Source organism: Argentina silus (genome assembly GCF_951799395.1).
Source record: "Argentina silus genome assembly, chromosome: 12".
Lineage (NCBI taxonomy): Eukaryota > Metazoa > Chordata > Actinopteri > Argentiniformes > Argentinidae > Argentina > Argentina silus.
The window spans coordinates 18,811,766-18,837,963 of record NC_139666.1 but is presented as its reverse complement, the minus strand read 5'-3'; the positions used below and the strand labels follow the sequence as shown (position 1 = coordinate 18,837,963).

At 42.3% G+C, this 26,198-nt stretch overlaps 2 protein-coding genes across 4 annotated transcripts; both read left to right on the top strand.

The window, feature by feature from the left end:
• Positions 1–1,131: 1,131 nt before the first annotated feature.
• LOC310813352 (NXPE family member 3-like) lies at positions 1,132–10,837 on the top strand. 2 transcript variants are annotated; one of them, XR_014554545.1, is made up of 7 exons: positions 1,132–1,255; positions 6,161–6,338; positions 6,676–7,454; positions 7,727–7,797; positions 7,922–8,143; positions 8,250–10,423; positions 10,552–10,836. XR_014554545.1 is itself a non-coding variant. In XM_083682301.1 (6 exons), the coding sequence occupies exons 1-6, from the start codon at positions 1,164–1,166 to the stop codon at positions 8,798–8,800; spliced, it is 1,893 nt and encodes a 630-aa protein (XP_083538427.1). In that variant the 5' UTR covers positions 1,132–1,163; the 3' UTR covers positions 8,801–10,837. The 2 variants fall into 2 exon arrangements, 1 of the variants encoding a protein (XP_083538427.1); XM_083682301.1 differs by having other exon boundaries at positions 8,250–10,837.
• A 5,258-nt stretch (positions 10,838–16,095) lies between these two features.
• On the top strand, positions 16,096–25,805 carry LOC310813350 (NXPE family member 3-like). 2 transcript variants are annotated; one of them, XR_014554544.1, is made up of 7 exons: positions 16,096–16,219; positions 21,129–21,306; positions 21,644–22,422; positions 22,695–22,765; positions 22,890–23,111; positions 23,218–25,391; positions 25,520–25,804. XR_014554544.1 is itself a non-coding variant. In XM_083682298.1 (6 exons), the coding sequence occupies exons 1-6, from the start codon at positions 16,128–16,130 to the stop codon at positions 23,766–23,768; spliced, it is 1,893 nt and encodes a 630-aa protein (XP_083538424.1). In that variant the 5' UTR covers positions 16,096–16,127; the 3' UTR covers positions 23,769–25,805. The 2 variants fall into 2 exon arrangements, 1 of the variants encoding a protein (XP_083538424.1); XM_083682298.1 differs by having other exon boundaries at positions 23,218–25,805.
• Positions 25,806–26,198: the final 393 nt, after the last annotated feature.

Genomic DNA, 26,198 nt, shown 5'->3' with positions numbered 1-26,198 from the left:
CTTGTTGCTTTGACTTTTGGTTTTGATACCTATTAAACTTTTTAAACGTTAGCTCATCCTTCGTAGAAATACAAATAGGAGAACCAAGAAACAGAAGGATGGGCTCGCACACTGCTACTCCAACTACCTGAACTTCTGTGAAAACATTGTTGTTCCCACAAAAACTGTGCGCTGCTTTCCAAACAACAAGCCTTGGATTACCAGCGATGTCAAGGCCCTCCTCAATAAGAAAAAGAGGGCGTTCAAAGAGGGGGACCTAGCAAAGCTGAAGCACACACAAGGGGAACTCAAAGTCAAGCTGAAAGAGGCAAGGGAGTTATACAGAAGGAAGGTAGAGAGGAAGTTGCAGCAGAACAACGTGCGAGAGGTGTGGGATGGGATGAAGATGATGACGGGCATGAGGAAGAGCAGTAGCTGCGTTGAGGGAGGTCAAGACCGGGCCAATGAACTGAACCAGTTCTACAACAGATTCGACCACCCAGCTGCGGTGGCCTACCCCACCCCCTCTCCAGGAGCTGTCTCTGTCGGCGTGCAGGGCCATTCTACACCTCTCCCCCATCTCACACAGCCCCCCATCTCCCAACACCCCCCATCATCAAAGGCGTCACCGACCTCAATCACCAGCCATCAGCCACTGTCTACTGGAGCGCCCAGGGACAAAGAGCCACCCCACCACCGCATCACATCACTATCATGTATCATGTCACTGTTTCACCTCATTAACTACAATGTTTACTGGCTATGCTAGGCCTCATACACAGCCCCTACCTCCCTCCACCAGCCTGGACTAAATGCACTTTAAAAATAGTCCATATTTATGTAGCTATGTTAATGCTATAATTGCACTATAATTGTCTGCCTTACCTTTTTGCACCTCACCTAACTGCAAAGACATTTACAACTGCACCTCGCCTGTATACAATACTGCTAATGTTGTATGTTGTATGTGTATGCTGTGTGTGATACCCCTATGTCTGTACGCTACTTGGAACCTGAATTTCCCCCTGGGATAAATAAAGTTTCTATCTATCTATCTATCTGAAAAACACAGGGCTGTTGGAAACACAAGATCATCATTGACAAGTCATGTGTCATGTCTTTAACCTTTGTGAAAAAAAGGGGAGGAGGGGAGGAGCTTAAAAGTGACGGACCAGATCTCTTCAATGAGACCAAGTCAGCTAAAGAGTTCACACACAGAGAGACAGCGATCACAACGCACACAGAGGAGCCACTCACAAACACAGGCTGTACACAGGTAAGGCCATGGCAACATGGATGCACACAGGTGTGTGAAGTACGCTATAGACAGGTACTCCAGCTACAGCACACTAGCAGGTACATTAGTATCCGCAAAGGCATTTATCTCTCATTCATGAAGCATTTATTAGTTATATTCTTCAAGGATCAAAGGCTATAGATCATTCATTTAAATGTCAAAAAATGGATGTTCCAATATTATTGAAAGGTTTGACACACAGAAGGGGAAACACTATTGGCATCAATGCACGCTCTCATTTTCCTTCAACATCACTTTCAAAGTATTGTTACCCAAAATGTTATTTTCTATTCTCTACAATAAGAACAATGGTTTATTTGTTAGGCAGTTGTGTCTTTAGAATTCAGTGTTTATAACTCTTAACTGTCTCCATCTATATCAAACGTTCGGGAACCCTTGCACTAGTTCAATATGAAGGTCCTGGTGTTGCTGTCGTTGAGCCTTTCAGGTGAGGTGTTTCAGAGTGTTCTAGAAACAGACGTCCACTTGGGTTTTGTACAATAACAAAGTTGGTATTCTTTGAAAGAGTGGGATGCTGAAAAAGCATAATCCATGAGACTTCAGGTGAACAGTCACTACCTATCTTCCGCCGTAGACTGAAGACCCATCTTTTCAGGCTACATTTTGACTGTCCCTCCTAAAGACCTCTTCACCCCCCACTACCCCTCTGTGCAGTTTCTCTACTGTTAACAATAAAAATAAAAAAATAAATAAGAAAACATCCTTCCTTCTTCTAGCATTGTGACTGCCAAGGGCACCTGGTCGTAGCATAGATTGTTTCTTATGATGACTGATGTATAGATGATTCACTTACTTTAGACAAATGTACTTGTTGTAAGTCGCTTTGGATAAAAGCGTCTACTAAATGTCAAAAATGTAAATGTAATGTAAATGAATAACACTCTCCAAAAGATAGATTTCAAAGTATGATTTGTCCCACCTATTTCATTTTTCTCTGTATTAAGTCAGTCTGAAACAATGAGAGGGTGAGAGAAGGAGAGGTATCACAGAGTTTAAAGTGACAATGGGCGACATTGAATCTGACAAGAAGACAACAGTACTATTCTGCTGCACCACACGGCTGCCCACCCTGCCCTTTTCTTCTGCTTTCTCTGTGGCCCCTCCAAGCTAGTACACGTCCCTGTGTGCAGTGTGAACCATGTTAATCTATTAAACCCACTCTAGCTGCATATGTGACATACAGTATTATAGACCAGGGGAGGTAGAGGTAGAAATCGGAGGACGGGCTCATTGTAATACATGCAACAGAATGAGGAATAGTATGTTTGATACCATTCCTCATTCCATTCCATGCATTACAATGAGCCCGTCCTCCGATTTCTACCTCCGCCAGCCTCCACTGTTATAGATGTAGGAAGTGATGTTCTCAATATAGAGTTATCGACTTCTATTTTAAACTGCAGCTGAAGTAAAACTGTGCGTTATTGAATGACACTTCCTGATCTCTGTGACATACAGAATGTAAAACCTCATTCTCTTTTCATGGCAGACTGAGTCTAGTCCCCTCTCTCGAAAAGATTAGCCAACAACATGTAGGAAAAACATATAATGTACACTAGTGGCACCTGCTGGTCAAAATAATTTAGAGCAGCAATATTATTTTAGATGATGACGTCCCACACGAGACAGCGCTGTAATACTTGGTTCGTTGGAGTATAGTTAGTGCTTAACCCTGTAAAGCCCAACCAATCAAAAAATAGCCAGAAAATTCTAATTTCTTGGAACTGAGATGTTTATTAAACCTTTTAACAAAATCCCCCAAAAAACGTTTGCCATTTCATTTTGTTTACGATATTTTTTTTGTATCACATTTGATACATTGGGTTTTTTGGCAATTTTTTGCTCACAACAATGTTAATTTTAGATACAAAAACAAATTTTGCCCATAACATTTAGAAAATATAGAACATTTCAGGCAGTTTTTTTTTTTTTTTTTTTTTTACATCTTTTTAAGGCCTTTTTATTTCACTTTGTGGTAGGCACGAAAACAGTTTCTGTCCTTGTTCAGGCAAAGATGCACCTTACACTTCTCACAGTAGACATGTGAGAAGTGATTGCCGGTGCAGTGCTTGCATCTCTGTCGGGTTTCCCATGTTGGAAAATGATCAATGTCATCCCTTCTCATATCAAGAGGCACACTGCAGCTTGGCCTTTTACGGGGTGGTGTGGGAGTCGCTTCTAGAGAGGATACTGGTCTGCCACACTTGATTTTGGCCTTTCCTGCACTTATGAGAGAAGTGCCAACAAAAGCCTGAAACCTTCGCAGAGCCATGGGTTTCATCTGGGGCTCTAGCTTCTTCTGGTCTCTTCTGTAGAGGTTCCACGCATTGACGAGTGCCACTGTAACAGTGTGCCACCAGATGTACATGTACCATCTTCGGGATCTGAAGCTGAACTTGTAATGTGCAGACAGCATATCAAGGAGATCAACACCTCCCATGAACTTGTTGTATGTTTCAACAATGGCTGGTCTGGGAACCATTATGTGAGTTTTGGATTTGCAATCCCAGCGTTTCACATTTCCCACAGGTTCAATGCCAACAAAAGAGGACATCAGGTTCACTGCTTTGTTGTCGTTCCATCTTACAATGATGTTGTTGTCCTGGTTCACTCTGAAGTCCATTGATCCTCTTCCATTTTGCTTCAATTCTTTCTCATCCATCATGGTGCAGTCTTTCACCCTGTTCATCCGGACCGTGCCAAGGTAGTGGATTCCTCTCTCTTTTAGGTGTTGCACCAGGGGAACTGATGTGAAGTAGTTGTCCGCAAAGACCTTGTGATTTCTTCCTGCTGGAAGTGTTGATGTCATTTTCAGCACAACTTCTCCTGTAACACCAACTTCCGACTTTTCTCTGTCTGGATTTTCTGCACCTTGACAAACATCACAGTCATAAAGAAAGCCACTTTGTCCAGCACGTCCCCACATCTTGAAACCCCATTTGTGAGGTTTTGCAGGCATGTACACACGTAGATGAGATTTCCCTTGAATGGCACCATAATTTCATCAACTGCATGGCATTCTTCAGGAGGTATGCAGAGAAACTGTTCTCGCAGTTTTTGTAACCATGGCCTGAGCTTCCACAGTTTGTCTTTCTTTGCATCATCAGACACACTGAGGTTGTCCTGAAAGTGAATCAGTGTCAGAAATTTCAAAAATCGACCTCGAGACATCACATCACAAACTGCAGGGAACTTTGTCTCCATCTCCCAATAGGCTCTCACACAGGACATCTGTACTAACCCCATATTCATGTACATGCCTAGAACCTGCTCTATCTCTTTGGCAGTTGTGTTTATTGACATGCCCTCTTTTTGTACACTGTACAGGTTTGTTTGTTCTGCAGTTTCCTGCAGCATTTCATCAGTGACAAACTGTTTGAAATACATGTATGGTGTCCAGTCACACCTGTCCTCTGTGCCTTCCTCAACACATGCAATGAAATCGACAGATGGAGCTTGATATTCTGTTTTTCTCCATCTGTATTCTTTCCTTTTTGCTTTGCCCTTCACTGACTCCTTCCTGATTGTGTCCTGTGTTGTTGTTGGGACCTCAACTTCTGTGCTAGTCTGGGCTACACTTTCATCTTTGTCATCAGTACTATCTGAACTTCCATCATCATGCATGGCCTGAGGAGTCCATTCCTCATCATCATCTTCCCCTAACTCCTCTATGTCACTTGAATTGCCATCAATTATCATGCTGATGACATTTTCAATGTACTTTCTTTTTCTCTCTTCTTCCTCTATTCTTTTTGACATCTGAAAATACACACATAACAAATCAAAACAAAACAAAAATGGCCAATATAGCATAGCGATTATGATTTTATTGTGAACATTTTGAAAATTGTGAACAACAATTGTGAATTGTTATTGTGAAAATACCCAAAATGTATTTTAAGATGGCATTTCAGTCATTAATTAGATTAATTAAATCATCAAAATAGTGTGTGTTTGTATTGTGGTAGACACAACATTACAAACACGTGACATGACAGTTCAGGGATAATATACCTTATATACCTACACATTTTTAACATGATTTAACTGTAATATAAAGAATGAATTATTAAGTAATTATGCATTGTTTCAATACAGACAATACTTATGTTTAAAAACGAGTAACAATAAAAATATTATTCTTACATTAACTTCTTGAAAATTAGCAAAGATTTTCCTGGCAAAAGTTCGTGGATGATTTAATCACAGCGACTATTTTAAATCGGCCAAAAGAAAACCTTCCACTGCCTGCAGTGGAACGATAATCCACTAGAGGGCAGAATACATGTATCAGATTATATACAACGGGTTTTTAAGGAAAGTATTGATCATGTTGATATAGATAGAGGTCTCGGAAACTCGTGTATCAAATATGATACAAATGGTTTTATAGGGTAGCAAGTCCAACTATTCCTATGCAAATCAGAGACCCTATAAAAACAGATATTAATTCCAAAATGACATGAACTATTATCCATGCATTAAGATGGACTCAATTCAACTTATTGAGTGATTCGTTGATGACATTTTTGCATTTCAGCTAATTTGTGAGAGTGTCATAGCAAAGGGTCTGAATACTTATGTACATGAGGTATTTCTGTATTTCAATTTTAATAAATTTACTGAAAGTTCTAAAAAAACAGTTTTCGCTTTGTCATTCTGGTGTATTGTGTGTGGATTGATGATAAATTCTTTTAATTTATTTCACTTTAAATGAAGTCTACAACACAACAAAATGTGGAAAAAGTGAAGGGGTCTGAATACTTTTTGAAGGCACAATATCTAACTGCTAAAAATGAATGAAGTATGTTTCTAACCCTAACCCACCTCACTAATGACAATGTTTTTAAATGTCCATTACAGGGGGACTGGTATTGGGGACATCATCACCATGGTGACAGAAGAACGTGAGATAGGGCCTGAGCTTGGACAGCAGAGGCAGGGGGCCATGCGGAAGAGCCTGTCCAAATATGCCCCCTTCGTCCTTGTGCTGGTCCTGTCAGGCCTCATCTTCCTGTTACGCAACATCCACGCTCTGGAGGTGAGGGGGAAAAGTTTGTTTGTGGGAATTGGTGTCGAGTTAGTCACTGCCCAGGTCCAGAAAAGAGTGGAATTTAGGTAGGAGGATAGCATACTCTTAACCAGATTTCAAAAACTGACTTCCTGCATGACGTGAGTGGTGAAAGAGACCCCAGTTTGGTTTCGGGAAAGGATTGGGCATGCCGCTGTTCTTTCTTCCCCATTTCCTATAAATAGCTGAAAGCTGGTTTTGTTTTGCTCCACATTTTCTTCTCACTGATCAGAGCTCAGAGCTTCACCAGTACAGATTCACTTCTTCCATTGCCACCCTTGGTAACCTCTCCTCTCCTCCCCAGCAGAAGCTGAATTTCAGGACTGTGTCGACACTCCAGTTAAACCAGTTCCAGAGCAGCATTCACTCAGCCTTCACCCCACAGGGCTCTCCTCCCCCATACCGCAACCGGAGCTACTGTGCCCATCTGGGCCAGAAGCCCTCACCTGAAGAGGCTATGGAGGAACGCTACCTCTTTGAGTCCATAGCCTGGCCTGAGCCCCCACCCAGTCTAATCGCTATTGCCCAGACAAGCGACCCTGCACACAGCCTGTTTACTATCCTACCAGCAGCGCGAGGGAGGGAGTGGCACGTGGGCGACCAGCTGGAGGCTCTGGTCCAAATGCACGACTCCCAGGGGTTGCCCAAGCGCTATGGCGGGGACTTCTTGCTGGCCCGGCTGCACTCCCCAGAGCTGGGGGCGGGCGTGGCGGGGCAGGTGCTGGACCACCGGAACGGGTCCTATTCAGCTGTCTTCCCGTTACTATGGGAGGGTACTGCACAGGTAGAGGTGACGCTGGTCCACCCTAGTGAGGCTGTCGCTGTGCTACAGCGCTTACGGGAGGAAGGGCCTGACCGAGTGACCTTCAAGAGTCTGTTCCGCTCTGGCCGTCAATCTGAGATAACTGTCTGTAACCTATGTCTGCTGGCCAATCAGCAGCCATTGTGCAACTATACAGATCTTAACACAGGGGAGCCCTGGTACTGCTATAAGCCAAAGCTGCTGAGCTGTGACACACGCATCAACCACGACAGGGGAAGCTATAATGTCCCGCTCACCAACAAAGAAGCACTCCTCTTCCAGCTGTGTGTATGCTCAGAGGCTACATAGTACTATACTTTGTGCCTCTGTCTATTAACATGCGTAGTAGTAGAAGCAGTAGCAGTTGTAGCAGTAGTAATAGTAGGAGGGTTTTGCAGTCGTGGAATGAAATGTCACACCGATTTACATACATATTTAAAAAACATTTACAATGTTCTATAAAAACTATAATATAATCAAATACAATATAATTTGTTTCATATGTATGATATTGTTTTGATAACATATCAAAATGAGTGTCTCTGATTTCTCTTAGTGGTGTAAACATCAAAGTACAAATTCATGCTACAGGATCTGGCAATGTTACTGTGCTGCCTGAAATTAAAGGTAAGTGTGTGTGTGTGTGTGTGTGTGTGTGTGTAAATGTCAATACAAATCAATCTCCATCCGTGCATTATCAGTCTATCTCTAATGTCAGATGCTACATTCAAATTTTGCTCTTTTCTTTCAGACAAATCTGAGGTGAAGAACAGCAGTGTTAAGGCAGAGCCTATCAGGGTCATGCCCTCTGGGTATTACTTCCAGGGATCGTGGCGAGCGCTAGGTGGAGTCATGATGCGCCAGTTTAACGACCCGTCTGCCATTATTCAGTGTCTGAAGGACAAGGTGGTGTACATGTATGGAGATTCCACTCTCAGACAGTGGTTTGAGTACCTCAACACCTTTGTACCAGGTGAGTGTGACATTCTCCAAATTCAGCCGTATCTAAGGTGCTTTCTCTCTCTCTCCTCTCCAACCCCCAACTCCCCACTAATCTTCTCCCTCTCTGTCGGTCTCAGAGCTGAAGGAGTTCAACCTACACAGTCCTCCGCAACAGGGGCCCTTCATGGCGGTGGACAGCACCCACAACATCCTGCTGAAGTACCGAAGCCACGGCCCGCCTCTCCACTTCGTCCGCGTCATCTCTAGTGAACTACGTTATGTGTCCAATGAACTGGATGGCTTGGCCGGAGGCCCGAACACTGTGGTAGTCATCAGCGTCTGGGCCCATTTCAACTTCTACCCCATAGAGATCTACATTCGCCGACTTCGGCACATCCGGCGGGCCGTGGTGCGACTCCAGGACCGGGCTCCTGGGACCCTGGTGGTGGTCCGTTCAGCCAACCTCCAGACTCTGGACCAAAGGGTGAGCCTCTACAACAGTGACTGGTTCTCCCTGCAGATAGATGGAGTGCTCAGAGCTATGTTCAAGGGCCTGGATGTCCTGCTGGTGGATGCCTGGGAGATGACTCTGGCCCACCACCTCCCCCATGACCTCCACCCCCCCCCCCCCATCATCAAAAACATGATTGACACCCTCTTGTCTTACGTCTGCCCAGGGAAGAGTTAGCAGAGAGAGAGAGAGGGAAAAATGTTGTCAACCATCTCACAATCACAAAAACACCAACCGGGTGGAGAGATGGGAGGACTGACTCTTTAATCAACACAAGCACATTAATACTGGGGGTTTTTTCCAGACAAACAGCTCTATTGAAACTTTATTTGCCATTGCCAAAGGGTTTTCTCTCATCGGGTTGGAACGCCTAGTTTCAAATCATTCGTTGAAGAACCTTATACACACTGAAATTGTTGATGGAATAAATGACAACAACCATGTTCGTGACTTGTGACCCACTGATTGTAAAAGCACGATTTTCATGAGATTTTGCTAGACAATGTATACAGTGCATTAATACAACATTTGAATTGGATTCAGATTGTCATAGAGCATTTGCTGAATTGTATTGCAGTACATTGAGGGATTTATCAAAGAATGCATTGAATTCCTGCATTCCTTAGTCCCTTCATGTTAGTGCTCACTCTAAGTCAGGGACGTAGGAAGTGGCGGCCGCAAACCCTGTCAGCAGGTGTCTTTTTGTTGTTCTTTATTCTGGATGAGGTTGATGTCCCCGACCTCATCAAGATTTTCATTGAGTGCACAATAGAGAGACGGTCAACTTTTGGCTGTGTGTGTGTGTGTGTGTGTGTGTGTGTGTGTGTGTGTGTGTGTGTGTGTGTGTGTGTGTGTGTGTCCAGCAGTGATGCGCGGGTTGGGTTTACCCGCGGATCAGGCGGGCTCATGTCAATAAAAAATAATAGGGAGATCGGGTCAGGTGGGTTTGGGTCAAATTCTATGAGCTAATAACATTTAGCCTATGTTATGGATGGGTATTGTGTTCCCTACTTTATAGGCTTAGCCTATATATACCTGTAAAATTAAAATGATAAAAGATGCTATGTTCATTCAGATTTTTATTCCGCTTGTTTGCGCTCCTGTCTGTCCTATTGGTGGGATTGGGTCGGGTTCGGCACCATTATCATGATAATTCATTGTTCAAAATGTATTCCCTTTCTTATGTTGATGAACCTTGTTTTGATTGTGGTCTTTTTTATGTTTAAATTCATTGCTATGACGAAGGTCCCTGGACAGAAAGCTCAGCAATAAAAATAAAAAAAACAGTTGATTGTGTCTGCTGTTGGATTCAACGCTTTTCACTTGCACTAACCACTATGTTATTCTCTGGTCAAAAGTCACCAGAATTGCTTGTTTAACAGGTGATATGCAAAAATGTCTCTGGGGAGAAAGGGGGAATATACTTCCTACGTCCCTGCTCTAAATAACAAATATGTTTGGTTATACAGACACAGGAGCACAGTATCAGATTTTTAGCAAAAGAAAAAAATAATAGCAAGTCCTATTAGAAAGTAATAGTCATATACAGTAGATATGTATCTACCACAGTCATTTAAAATAATGTCCAGGGCATGACTCCAAAGATTATGGCTTAGAATCACCAATCTGAACCTAACTGTTAGAACTCATCTGTGAACCTAATTGTATGTTTCTCTATGTATGCCATACTGTACCTCTTGGGTGTTCAAACCCAGCGACCAATGGGCCTGCCATGCCGGGGGAGATGGACCCACAGATTCTCCCAGTACTCCAGATGGCCAATCTCCTACTGTACATACTGTATGTATGACCATAGCACCGGTGTAATTATGTTTATTGATGACCATTAATGTTATATGTTATATAACTTTTGCAAATATGATGATTTGCTACATCACAATCCTGTTATTCCCTTGTTCATCACATAGAACATCTTTGGAATGTGGTAGAATGGGAGATTCACAGCTTGAAAGTGCACCTAAAGTCTTCACAAATTGCGGAATGCAATCATGTCATCATGGACCAGAATCTCAAAGGAATGTTTCCAACATCTTGTGGAATCAATGCCACGAAGAATTAAGGCTGTTTTGAAAGCAAAGGGAGGCCCTACCCAGTATTAGTTTTGTGTTCCTAATAAAGTGCTCAGTGAGTGTAAATATTTATTTATTTAGATATGTATTATTTATTTATTCATTTAGAGACGATTCATAGATTTGCTCATAGATTTCATAGATTTGCTCTTTTCTGTTCTAGATGTTGATAATATTTGGTCATGTGTCGTCATTTATAGAGCGGCAGATGTTCTTGCAGAAGGTAAAACACAGCACATCATCATGTAAAGTGTCAACATTTGCAATGAACAAATGGCAATATACTGTGTGTGTATATATACATGTATATTAATGTTTTTTTAATATGTGAAGAATACAATTATTGCTACTACATTCATTGAACGTTTGCATTATTACTGTAATTATTGCTGCTACATCCATGGCACCCTTGTCATTGTATTATTATTACAGTCATTTACTGCTGCTACTACATTGCACCATTTTGCACGACTACTGTCACTCCTTTATTATTACTAGATTATATTGATTTGTTGATTGTTGTTGAACGAGGAGCTAGATTCATAAAGCATTTTACTATATCTCTTACGGCTGTATGCAATGTACGTGACCAATCGCATTTTGATTTGATTTTACAATTACCAAAAGTATCGGTTCCTTTGTCTGTCCAGGGGGTCCATGTGGTCGGACTGGGCACAGAGAAAAAAAAGAGAGAGAGTGTAGCCAGGGAGGAGAGGGGAGGAGACGGGGAGCATAAACCGTGACGGACCAGATCTCTTCATTGAGACCAAGTCAGCTAAAGAGTTCACGCACACAGAGGAGCCACTCACAAACACAGGCTGTACACAGGTAAGGCCATGGCAACATGGATGCACACAGTTGTGTGAAGTACACTATTGGCATCAATGCACGCTCTCATTTTCCTTCAACATCACTTTCAAAGTATTGTTACCTAAAATGTTATTTTCTATTCCCTACAATAAGAACAATGGTTTATTTGTTAGGCAGTTGTGTTTTTAGAATTCAGTGTTTATAACTCTTAACTGTCTCCATCTATATCAGGGGTCTCAAACTCAATTTACCTGGGGGCCGCTGGAGGTAGTCTGGGTGAGGCTGGGCCGCATCAAGTATTCCACAAAAAAAGGGTTTCAAGTATTCCAAAAAAACCTGCCGTAAAGAGAAAGGTTGGCGACGAGCACAGACAATTTCAGGAAAAATTCGCTAATTCGCGTTGGCTAACTTGTCAACAAACACCACCGGAAGTTGTCACGAGCCTGAGCTATGGTAGCCCATAAGTGATAAAAAAAATATAGAAAACGCTCAGGGCAACGACTCGGCAAAAAGGTGCGTGTGAGAAAAACGCGCGGGCCGCACTAACACTAAACTTTGATGTCAAGTAGGGGGCCACAAAATGTCGTCCCGCGGGCCGCGAGTTTGAGACCCCTGATCTATATCAAACGTTCGGGAACCCTTGCACAAGTTCAATATGAAGGTCCTGGTGTTGCTGTAGTTGAGCCTTTCAGGTGAGGTGTTTGAGAATGTTCCAGAAACAGACGTCCACTTGGGTTTTGTACAATAACAAAGAGCATCTTCTCTCCAAAGTCCTCCTTTTTCCTTCTTTAGCATTGTGACTGCCAAGGGCACCTGGTCCTAGCATAGATTGTTTCTTATGATGACTGATGTATCAATGATTCACTTATTTTAGACAAATGTACTTGTTGTAAGTCGCTTTGGATAAAATCGTCTGCTAAATGTCAAAAATGTAAATGTTAATGAACAGCACTCTCCAAAAGATGGATTTCAAAGTATGATTTGACCCACCTATTTCATTTTGTGGATTTTCTCTGTATTAAGTCAGTGGGAAACAATGAGAGGGTGAGAGAAGGAGAGGTATCACAGAGTTGAAAGTGACAATGGGCGACACTGAATCTGACAAGAAGACAACAGTACTATTGTGCTGCACCACACGGCTGCCCACCCTGCCCTTTTCTTCTGTTAGTGCTTTCTCTGTGGCCCCTCCAAGCTAGTACATGTCCCTGTGTGCAGTGTGAACCATGTTAATCTATTAAACCCACTCTAGCTGCATATGTGACATACAGTATTATAGACCAGGGGAGGTAGAGGTAGAAATCGGAGGACGGGCTCATTGTAATACATGCAACAGAATGAGGAATAGTATGTTTGATACCATTCCTCATTCCATTCCATGCATTACAATGAGCTCGTCCTCCGATTTCTACCTCCGCCAGCCTCCACTGTTATAGATGTAGGAAGTGATGTTCTCAATATAGAGTTATCGACTTCTATTTTAAACTGCAGCTGAAGTAAAACTGTGCGTTATTGAATGACACTTCCTGATCTCTGTGACCTACAGGATGTAAAACCTCATTCTCTTTTCATGGCAGACTGAGTCTAGTCCCCTCTCTCGAAAAGATTAGCCAACAACATGTAGGAAAAACATATAATGTACACTAGTGGCACCTGCTGGTCAAAATAATTTAGAGCAGCAATATTATTTTAGATGATGACGTCCCACACGAGACAGCGCTGTAATACTTGGTTCGTTGGAGTATAATTAGTGCTTAAGCAAATCCAACTATTCCTATGCAAATCAGAGACCCTATAAAAACAATGATATTAATTCCAAAATGACATGAACTATTATCCATGCGTTAAGATGGACTCAATTCAACTTATTGAGTGATTTGTTGATGACATTTTTGCATTTCAGCTAATTTGTGAGAGTGTCATAGCAAAGGGTCTGAATACTTATGTACATGAGGTATTTCTGTATTTCAATTTTAATAAATTTACTGAAATTTCTAAAAAACTGTTTTCGCTTTGTCATTCTGGTGTATTGTGTGTGGATTGATGATAAATTCTTTTAATTTATTTCACTTTAAATGAAGTCTTTTACACAACAAAATGTGGAAAAAGTGAAGGGGTCTGAATACTTTTCGAAGGCTCGATATCTAAATGCTAAAAATGAATGAAGTATGTTTCTAACCCTAACCCACCTCACTAATGACTGTTTTTAAATGTCCATGTCAAGGGGACTGGTAATGGGGACATCATCACCATGGTGACAGCAGAATGTAAGATGGGGCCTGAGCTTGGACAGCAGAGGCGGGGGACCATGCGGAAGAGCCTGTCCAAATATGCCCCCTTCGTCCTTGTGCTGGTCCTGTCAGGCCTCATCTTCCTGTTACACAACATCCACGCTCTGGAGGTGAGGGGGAAAAGTTTGTTTGTGGGAGTTGGTGTCGAGTTAGTCAATGCCCAGGTTCAGAAAAGAGGGGAATTTATGCACTGGTAGGAGGATAGCATACTCTTAACCAGATTTCAAAAACGGACTACCTGTGTGAGTAGTAAAAGAGACCCCAATTTGGTTTTGGGAAAGGATTGGGCATGCCGCTGTTCTTTCTTTCCCCATTTCCTATAAATAGCTGAAAGCTGGTTTTGTTTTGCGCCACATTTTCTTCTCACTGATCAGAGCTCAGAGCTTCACCAGTACAGATTTACTTTTTCCATTGCCACCCTTGGTAACCTCTCCTCTCCTCCCCAGCAGAAGCTGAATTTCAGGACTGTGTCGACACTCCAGTTAAACCAGTTCCAGAGCAGCATTCACTCAGCCTTCACCCCACAGGGCTCTCCTCCACCATACCGCAACTATTGCTACTACATTCATTGAACGTTTGCATTATTACTGTAATTATTGCTGCTACATCCATGGCACCCTTGTCATTGTATTATTATTACAGTCATTTACTGCTGCTACTACATTGCACCATTTTGCACGACTACTGTCACTCCTTTATTATTACTAGATTATATTGATTTGTTGATTGTTGTTGAACGAGGAGCTAGATTCATAAAGCATTTTACTATATCTCTTACGGCTGTATGCAATGTACGTGACCAATCGCATTTTTATTTGATTTTACAATTGCCAAAAGTATCGGTTCCTTTGTCTGTCCATGTGGTCGGACTGGGCACCTTCACCTTCTCTCAGTAGAAGCTGGATATGGGGAACAAAGACATGTTGATCCAGAGACCCATCCTTCCTCCTATAAGCTTTAGAAGCTCAGGCAACGCTGTAATAGTTGGTTTGTTGAAGTATAATTAGTGGGCTTGTTTCAGCAAGTCCAACTATTGTTCTTTGACATACTTAGTATTATTATTATTATTCCAATTATTCCACCTGCTACTCCTCCTACAACTTTTAAGCTATTCACACCAATCCAACTTTAAAACATGCAGAGAGGTCTAACTCTTGTTGCTTTGACTTTTGGTTTTGATACCTATTAAACTTTTTAAACGTTAGCTCATCCTTCGTAGAAATACAAATAGGAGAACCAAGAAACAGAAGGATGGGCTCGCACACTGCTACTCCAACTACCTGAACTTCTGTGAAAACATTGTTGTTCCCACAAAAACTGTGCGCTGCTTTCCAAACAACAAGCCTTGGATTACCAGCGATGTCAAGGCCCTCCTCAATAAGAAAAAGAGGGCGTTCAAAGAGGGGGACCTAGCAAAGCTGAAGCACACACAAGGGGAACTCAAAGTCAAGCTGAAAGAGGCAAGGGAGTTATACAGAAGGAAGGTAGAGAGGAAGTTGCAGCAGAACAACGTGCGAGAGGTGTGGGATGGGATGAAGATGATGACGGGCATGAGGAAGAGCAGTAGCTGCGTTGAGGGAGGTCAAGACCGGGCCAATGAACTGAACCAGTTCTACAACAGATTCGACCACCCAGCTGCGGTGGCCTACCCCACCCCCTCTCCAGGAGCTGTCTCTGTCGGCGTGCAGGGCCATTCTACACCTCTCCCCCATCTCACACAGCCCCCCATCTCCCAACACCCCCCATCATCAAAGGCGTCACCGACCTCAATCACCAGCCATCAGCCACTGTCTACTGGAGCGCCCAGGGACAAAGAGCCACCCCACCACCGCATCACATCACTATCATGTATCATGTCACTGTTTCACCTCATTAACTACAATGTTTACTGGCTATGCTAGGCCTCATACACAGCCCCTACCTCCCTCCACCAGCCTGGACTAAATGCACTTTAAAAATAGTCCATATTTATGTAGCTATGTTAATGCTATAATTGCACTATAATTGTCTGCCTTACCTTTTTGCACCTCACCTAACTGCAAAGACATTTACAACTGCACCTCGCCTGTATACAATACTGCTAATGTTGTATGTTGTATGTGTATGCTGTGTGTGATACCCCTATGTCTGTACGCTACTTGGAACCTGAATTTCCCCCTGGGATAAATAAAGTTTCTATCTATCTATCTATCTGAAAAACACAGGGCTGTTGGAAACACAAGATCATCATTGACAAGTCATGTGTCATGTCTTTAACCTTTGTGAAAAAAAGGGGAGGAGGGGAGGAGCTTAAAAGTGACGGACCAGATCTCTTCAATGAGACCAAGTCAGCTAAAGAGTTCACACACAGAGAGACAGCGATCACAACGCACACAGAGGAGCCACTCACAAACACAGGCTGTACACAGGTAAGGCCATGGCAACATGGATGCACACAGGTGTGTGAAGTACGCTATAGACAGGTACTCCAGCTACAGCACACTAGCAGGTACATTAGTATCCGCAAAGGCATTTATCTCTCATTCATGAAGCATTTATTAGTTATATTCTTCAAGGATCAAAGGCTATAGATCATTCATTTAAATGTCAAAAAATGGATGTTCCAATATTATTGAAAGGTTTGACACACAGAAGGGGAAACACTATTGGCATCAATGCACGCTCTCATTTTCCTTCAACATCACTTTCAAAGTATTGTTACCCAAAATGTTATTTTCTATTCTCTACAATAAGAACAATGGTTTATTTGTTAGGCAGTTGTGTCTTTAGAATTCAGTGTTTATAACTCTTAACTGTCTCCATCTATATCAAACGTTCGGGAACCCTTGCACTAGTTCAATATGAAGGTCCTGGTGTTGCTGTCGTTGAGCCTTTCAGGTGAGGTGTTTCAGAGTGTTCTAGAAACAGACGTCCACTTGGGTTTTGTACAATAACAAAGTTGGTATTCTTTGAAAGAGTGGGATGCTGAAAAAGCATAATCCATGAGACTTCAGGTGAACAGTCACTACCTATCTTCCGCCGTAGACTGAAGACCCATCTTTTCAGGCTACATTTTGACTGTCCCTCCTAAAGACCTCTTCACCCCCCACTACCCCTCTGTGCAGTTTCTCTACTGTTAACAATAAAAATAAAAAAATAAATAAGAAAACATCCTTCCTTCTTCTAGCATTGTGACTGCCAAGGGCACCTGGTCGTAGCATAGATTGTTTCTTATGATGACTGATGTATAGATGATTCACTTACTTTAGACAAATGTACTTGTTGTAAGTCGCTTTGGATAAAAGCGTCTACTAAATGTCAAAAATGTAAATGTAATGTAAATGAATAACACTCTCCAAAAGATAGATTTCAAAGTATGATTTGTCCCACCTATTTCATTTTTCTCTGTATTAAGTCAGTCTGAAACAATGAGAGGGTGAGAGAAGGAGAGGTATCACAGAGTTTAAAGTGACAATGGGCGACATTGAATCTGACAAGAAGACAACAGTACTATTCTGCTGCACCACACGGCTGCCCACCCTGCCCTTTTCTTCTGCTTTCTCTGTGGCCCCTCCAAGCTAGTACACGTCCCTGTGTGCAGTGTGAACCATGTTAATCTATTAAACCCACTCTAGCTGCATATGTGACATACAGTATTATAGACCAGGGGAGGTAGAGGTAGAAATCGGAGGACGGGCTCATTGTAATACATGCAACAGAATGAGGAATAGTATGTTTGATACCATTCCTCATTCCATTCCATGCATTACAATGAGCCCGTCCTCCGATTTCTACCTCCGCCAGCCTCCACTGTTATAGATGTAGGAAGTGATGTTCTCAATATAGAGTTATCGACTTCTATTTTAAACTGCAGCTGAAGTAAAACTGTGCGTTATTGAATGACACTTCCTGATCTCTGTGACATACAGAATGTAAAACCTCATTCTCTTTTCATGGCAGACTGAGTCTAGTCCCCTCTCTCGAAAAGATTAGCCAACAACATGTAGGAAAAACATATAATGTACACTAGTGGCACCTGCTGGTCAAAATAATTTAGAGCAGCAATATTATTTTAGATGATGACGTCCCACACGAGACAGCGCTGTAATACTTGGTTCGTTGGAGTATAGTTAGTGCTTAACCCTGTAAAGCCCAACCAATCAAAAAATAGCCAGAAAATTCTAATTTCTTGGAACTGAGATGTTTATTAAACCTTTTAACAAAATCCCCCAAAAAACGTTTGCCATTTCATTTTGTTTACGATATTTTTTTTGTATCACATTTGATACATTGGGTTTTTTGGCAATTTTTTGCTCACAACAATGTTAATTTTAGATACAAAAACAAATTTTGCCCATAACATTTAGAAAATATAGAACATTTCAGGCAGTTTTCTTTTTAGTTTTTTTTTTACATAAAACTTTTTAAGGCCTTTTTATTTCACTTTGTGGTAGGCACGAAAACAGTTTCTGTCCTTGTTCAGGCAAAGATGCACCTTACACTTCTCACAGTAGACATGTGAGAAGTGATTGCCGGTGCAGTGCTTGCATCTCTGTCGGGTTTCCCATGTTGGAAAATGATCAATGTCATCCCTTCTCATATCAAGAGGCACACTGCAGCTTGGCCTTTTACGGGGTGGTGTGGGAGTCGCTTCTAGAGAGGATACTGGTCTGCCACACTTGATTTTGGCCTTTCCTGCACTTATGAGAGAAGTGCCAACAAAAGCCTGAAACCTTCGCAGAGCCATGGGTTTCATCTGGGGCTCTAGCTTCTTCTGGTCTCTTCTGTAGAGGTTCCACGCATTGACGAGTGCCACTGTAACAGTGTGCCACCAGATGTACATGTACCATCTTCGGGATCTGAAGCTGAACTTGTAATGTGCAGACAGCATATCAAGGAGATCAACACCTCCCATGAACTTGTTGTATGTTTCAACAATGGCTGGTCTGGGAACCATTATGTGAGTTTTGGATTTGCAATCCCAGCGTTTCACATTTCCCACAGGTTCAATGCCAACAAAAGAGGACATCAGGTTCACTGCTTTGTTGTCGTTCCATCTTACAATGATGTTGTTGTCCTGGTTCACTCTGAAGTCCATTGATCCTCTTCCATTTTGCTTCAATTCTTTCTCATCCATCATGGTGCAGTCTTTCACCCTGTTCATCCGGACCGTGCCAAGGTAGTGGATTCCTCTCTCTTTTAGGTGTTGCACCAGGGGAACTGATGTGAAGTAGTTGTCCGCAAAGACCTTGTGATTTCTTCCTGCTGGAAGTGTTGATGTCATTTTCAGCACAACTTCTCCTGTAACACCAACTTCCGACTTTTCTCTGTCTGGATTTTCTGCACCTTGACAAACATCACAGTCATAAAGAAAGCCACTTTGTCCAGCACGTCCCCACATCTTGAAACCCCATTTGTGAGGTTTTGCAGGCATGTACACACGTAGATGAGATTTCCCTTGAATGGCACCATAATTTCATCAACTGCATGGCATTCTTCAGGAGGTATGCAGAGAAACTGTTCTCGCAGTTTTTGTAACCATGGCCTGAGCTTCCACAGTTTGTCTTTCTTTGCATCATCAGACACACTGAGGTTGTCCTGAAAGTGAATCAGTGTCAGAAATTTCAAAAATCGACCTCGAGACATCACATCACAAACTGCAGGGAACTTTGTCTCCATCTCCCAATAGGCTCTCACACAGGACATCTGTACTAACCCCATATTCATGTACATGCCTAGAACCTGCTCTATCTCTTTGGCAGTTGTGTTTATTGACATGCCCTCTTTTTGTACACTGTACAGGTTTGTTTGTTCTGCAGTTTCCTGCAGCATTTCATCAGTGACAAACTGTTTGAAATACATGTATGGTGTCCAGTCACACCTGTCCTCTGTGCCTTCCTCAACACATGCAATGAAATCGACAGATGGAGCTTGATATTCTGTTTTTCTCCATCTGTATTCTTTCCTTTTTGCTTTGCCCTTCACTGACTCCTTCCTGATTGTGTCCTGTGTTGTTGTTGGGACCTCAACTTCTGTGCTAGTCTGGGCTACACTTTCATCTTTGTCATCAGTACTATCTGAACTTCCATCATCATGCATGGCCTGAGGAGTCCATTCCTCATCATCATCTTCCCCTAACTCCTCTATGTCACTTGAATTGCCATCAATTATCATGCTGATGACATTTTCAATGTACTTTCTTTTTCTCTCTTCTTCCTCTATTCTTTTTGACATCTGAAAATACACACATAACAAATCAAAACAAAACAAAAATGGCCAATATAGCATAGCGATTATGATTTTATTGTGAACATTTTGAAAATTGTGAACAACAATTGTGAATTGTTATTGTGAAAATACCCAAAATGTATTTTAAGATGGCATTTCAGTCATTAATTAGATTAATTAAATCATCAAAATAGTGTGTGTTTGTATTGTGGTAGACACAACATTACAAACACGTGACATGACAGTTCAGGGATAATATACCTTATATACCTACACATTTTTAACATGATTTAACTGTAATATAAAGAATGAATTATTAAGTAATTATGCATTGTTTCAATACAGACAATACTTATGTTTAAAAACGAGTAACAATAAAAATATTATTCTTACATTAACTTCTTGAAAATTAGCAAAGATTTTCCTGGCAAAAGTTCGTGGATGATTTAATCACAGCGACTATTTTAAATCGGCCAAAAGAAAACCTTCCACTGCCTGCAGTGGAACGATAATCCACTAGAGGGCAGAATACATGTATCAGATTATATACAACGGGTTTTTAAGGAAAGTATTGATCATGTTGATATAGATAGAGGTCTCGGAAACTCGTGTATCAAATATGATACAAATGGTTTTATAGGGTAGCAAGTCCAACTATTCCTATGCAAATCAGAGACCCTATAAAAACAGATATTAATTCCAAAATGACATGAACTATTATCCATGCATTAAGATGGACTCAATTCAACTTATTGAGTGATTCGTTGATGACATTTTTGCATTTCAGCTAATTTGTGAGAGTGTCATAGCAAAGGGTCTGAATACTTATGTACATGAGGTATTTCTGTATTTCAATTTTAATAAATTTACTGAAAGTTCTAAAAAAACAGTTTTCGCTTTGTCATTCTGGTGTATTGTGTGTGGATTGATGATAAATTCTTTTAATTTATTTCACTTTAAATGAAGTCTACAACACAACAAAATGTGGAAAAAGTGAAGGGGTCTGAATACTTTTTGAAGGCACAATATCTAACTGCTAAAAATGAATGAAGTATGTTTCTAACCCTAACCCACCTCACTAATGACAATGTTTTTAAATGTCCATTACAGGGGGACTGGTATTGGGGACATCATCACCATGGTGACAGAAGAACGTGAGATAGGGCCTGAGCTTGGACAGCAGAGGCAGGGGGCCATGCGGAAGAGCCTGTCCAAATATGCCCCCTTCGTCCTTGTGCTGGTCCTGTCAGGCCTCATCTTCCTGTTACGCAACATCCACGCTCTGGAGGTGAGGGGGAAAAGTTTGTTTGTGGGAATTGGTGTCGAGTTAGTCACTGCCCAGGTCCAGAAAAGAGTGGAATTTAGGTAGGAGGATAGCATACTCTTAACCAGATTTCAAAAACTGACTTCCTGCATGACGTGAGTGGTGAAAGAGACCCCAGTTTGGTTTCGGGAAAGGATTGGGCATGCCGCTGTTCTTTCTTCCCCATTTCCTATAAATAGCTGAAAGCTGGTTTTGTTTTGCTCCACATTTTCTTCTCACTGATCAGAGCTCAGAGCTTCACCAGTACAGATTCACTTCTTCCATTGCCACCCTTGGTAACCTCTCCTCTCCTCCCCAGCAGAAGCTGAATTTCAGGACTGTGTCGACACTCCAGTTAAACCAGTTCCAGAGCAGCATTCACTCAGCCTTCACCCCACAGGGCTCTCCTCCCCCATACCGCAACCGGAGCTACTGTGCCCATCTGGGCCAGAAGCCCTCACCTGAAGAGGCTATGGAGGAACGCTACCTCTTTGAGTCCATAGCCTGGCCTGAGCCCCCACCCAGTCTAATCGCTATTGCCCAGACAAGCGACCCTGCACACAGCCTGTTTACTATCCTACCAGCAGCGCGAGGGAGGGAGTGGCACGTGGGCGACCAGCTGGAGGCTCTGGTCCAAATGCACGACTCCCAGGGGTTGCCCAAGCGCTATGGCGGGGACTTCTTGCTGGCCCGGCTGCACTCCCCAGAGCTGGGGGCGGGCGTGGCGGGGCAGGTGCTGGACCACCGGAACGGGTCCTATTCAGCTGTCTTCCCGTTACTATGGGAGGGTACTGCACAGGTAGAGGTGACGCTGGTCCACCCTAGTGAGGCTGTCGCTGTGCTACAGCGCTTACGGGAGGAAGGGCCTGACCGAGTGACCTTCAAGAGTCTGTTCCGCTCTGGCCGTCAATCTGAGATAACTGTCTGTAACCTATGTCTGCTGGCCAATCAGCAGCCATTGTGCAACTATACAGATCTTAACACAGGGGAGCCCTGGTACTGCTATAAGCCAAAGCTGCTGAGCTGTGACACACGCATCAACCACGACAGGGGAAGCTATAATGTCCCGCTCACCAACAAAGAAGCACTCCTCTTCCAGCTGTGTGTATGCTCAGAGGCTACATAGTACTATACTTTGTGCCTCTGTCTATTAACATGCGTAGTAGTAGAAGCAGTAGCAGTTGTAGCAGTAGTAATAGTAGGAGGGTTTTGCAGTCGTGGAATGAAATGTCACACCGATTTACATACATATTTAAAAAACATTTACAATGTTCTATAAAAACTATAATATAATCAAATACAATATAATTTGTTTCATATGTATGATATTGTTTTGATAACATATCAAAATGAGTGTCTCTGATTTCTCTTAGTGGTGTAAACATCAAAGTACAAATTCATGCTACAGGATCTGGCAATGTTACTGTGCTGCCTGAAATTAAAGGTAAGTGTGTGTGTGTGTGTGTGTGTGTGTGTGTAAATGTCAATACAAATCAATCTCCATCCGTGCATTATCAGTCTATCTCTAATGTCAGATGCTACATTCAAATTTTGCTCTTTTCTTTCAGACAAATCTGAGGTGAAGAACAGCAGTGTTAAGGCAGAGCCTATCAGGGTCATGCCCTCTGGGTATTACTTCCAGGGATCGTGGCGAGCGCTAGGTGGAGTCATGATGCGCCAGTTTAACGACCCGTCTGCCATTATTCAGTGTCTGAAGGACAAGGTGGTGTACATGTATGGAGATTCCACTCTCAGACAGTGGTTTGAGTACCTCAACACCTTTGTACCAGGTGAGTGTGACATTCTCCAAATTCAGCCGTATCTAAGGTGCTTTCTCTCTCTCTCCTCTCCAACCCCCAACTCCCCACTAATCTTCTCCCTCTCTGTCGGTCTCAGAGCTGAAGGAGTTCAACCTACACAGTCCTCCGCAACAGGGGCCCTTCATGGCGGTGGACAGCACCCACAACATCCTGCTGAAGTACCGAAGCCACGGCCCGCCTCTCCACTTCGTCCGCGTCATCTCTAGTGAACTACGTTATGTGTCCAATGAACTGGATGGCTTGGCCGGAGGCCCGAACACTGTGGTAGTCATCAGCGTCTGGGCCCATTTCAACTTCTACCCCATAGAGATCTACATTCGCCGACTTCGGCACATCCGGCGGGCCGTGGTGCGACTCCAGGACCGGGCTCCTGGGACCCTGGTGGTGGTCCGTTCAGCCAACCTCCAGACTCTGGACCAAAGGGTGAGCCTCTACAACAGTGACTGGTTCTCCCTGCAGATAGATGGAGTGCTCAGAGCTATGTTCAAGGGCCTGGATGTCCTGCTGGTGGATGCCTGGGAGATGACTCTGGCCCACCACCTCCCCCATGACCTCCACCCCCCCCCCCCCATCATCAAAAACATGATTGACACCCTCTTGTCTTACGTCTGCCCAGGGAAGAGTTAGCAGAGAGAGAGAGAGGGAAAAATGTTGTCAACCATCTCACAATCACAAAAACACCAACCGGGTGGAGAGATGGGAGGACTGACTCTTTAATCAACACAAGCACATTAATACTGGGGGTTTTTTCCAGACAAACAGCTCTATTGAAACTTTATTTGCCATTGCCAAAGGGTTTTCTCTCATCGGGTTGGAACGCCTAGTTTCAAATCATTCGTTGAAGAACCTTATACACACTGAAATTGTTGATGGAATAAATGACAACAACCATGTTCGTGACTTGTGACCCACTGATTGTAAAAGCACGATTTTCATGAGATTTTGCTAGACAATGTATACAGTGCATTAATACAACATTTGAATTGGATTCAGATTGTCATAGAGCATTTGCTGAATTGTATTGCAGTACATTGAGGGATTTATCAAAGAATGCATTGAATTCCTGCATTCCTTAGTCCCTTCATGTTAGTGCTCACTCTAAGTCAGGGACGTAGGAAGTGGCGGCCGCAAACCCTGTCAGCAGGTGTCTTTTTGTTGTTCTTTATTCTGGATGAGGTTGATGTCCCCGACCTCATCAAGATTTTCATTGAGTGCACAATAGAGAGACGGTCAACTTTTGGCTGTGTGTGTGTGTGTGTGTGTGTGTGTGTGTGTGTGTGTGTGTGTGTGTGTGTGTGTGTGTGTGTGTCCAGCAGTGATGCGCGGGTTGGGTTTACCCGCGGATCAGGCGGGCTCATGTCAATAAAAAATAATAGGGAGATCGGGTCAGGTGGGTTTGGGTCAAATTCTATGAGCTAATAACATTTAGCCTATGTTATGGATGGGTATTGTGTTCCCTACTTTATAGGCTTAGCCTATATATACCTGTAAAATTAAAATGATAAAAGATGCTATGTTCATTCAGATTTTTATTCCGCTTGTTTGCGCTCCTGTCTGTCCTATTGGTGGGATTGGGTCGGGTTCGGCACCATTATCATGATAATTCATTGTTCAAAATGTATTCCCTTTCTTATGTTGATGAACCTTGTTTTGATTGTGGTCTTTTTTATGTTTAAATTCATTGCTATGACGAAGGTCCCTGGACAGAAAGCTCAGCAATAAAAATAAAAAAAACAGTTGATTGTGTCTGCTGTTGGATTCAACGCTTTTCACTTGCACTAACCACTATGTTATTCTCTGGTCAAAAGTCACCAGAATTGCTTGTTTAACAGGTGATATGCAAAAATGTCTCTGGGGAGAAAGGGGGAATATACTTCCTACGTCCCTGCTCTAAATAACAAATATGTTTGGTTATACAGACACAGGAGCACAGTATCAGATTTTTAGCAAAAGAAAAAAATAATAGCAAGTCCTATTAGAAAGTAATAGTCATATACAGTAGATATGTATCTACCACAGTCATTTAAAATAATGTCCAGGGCATGACTCCAAAGATTATGGCTTAGAATCACCAATCTGAACCTAACTGTTAGAACTCATCTGTGAACCTAATTGTATGTTTCTCTATGTATGCCATACTGTACCTCTTGGGTGTTCAAACCCAGCGACCAATGGGCCTGCCATGCCGGGGGAGATGGACCCACAGATTCTCCCAGTACTCCAGATGGCCAATCTCCTACTGTACATACTGTATGTATGACCATAGCACCGGTGTAATTATGTTTATTGATGACCATTAATGTTATATGTTATATAACTTTTGCAAATATGATGATTTGCTACATCACAATCCTGTTATTCCCTTGTTCATCACATAGAACATCTTTGGAATGTGGTAGAATGGGAGATTCACAGCTTGAAAGTGCACCTAAAGTCTTCACAAATTGCGGAATGCAATCATGTCATCATGGACCAGAATCTCAAAGGAATGTTTCCAACATCTTGTGGAATCAATGCCACGAAGAATTAAGGCTGTTTTGAAAGCAAAGGGAGGCCCTACCCAGTATTAGTTTTGTGTTCCTAATAAAGTGCTCAGTGAGTGTAAATATTTATTTATTTAGATATGTATTATTTATTTATTCATTTAGAGACGATTCATAGATTTGCTCATAGATTTCATAGATTTGCTCTTTTCTGTTCTAGATGTTGATAATATTTGGTCATGTGTCGTCATTTATAGAGCGGCAGATGTTCTTGCAGAAGGTAAAACACAGCACATCATCATGTAAAGTGTCAACATTTGCAATGAACAAATGGCAATATACTGTGTGTGTATATATACATGTATATTAATGTTTTTTTAATATGTGAAGAATACAATTATTGCTACTACATTCATTGAACGTTTGCATTATTACTGTAATTATTGCTGCTACATCCATGGCACCCTTGTCATTGTATTATTATTACAGTCATTTACTGCTGCTACTACATTGCACCATTTTGCACGACTACTGTCACTCCTTTATTATTACTAGATTATATTGATTTGTTGAT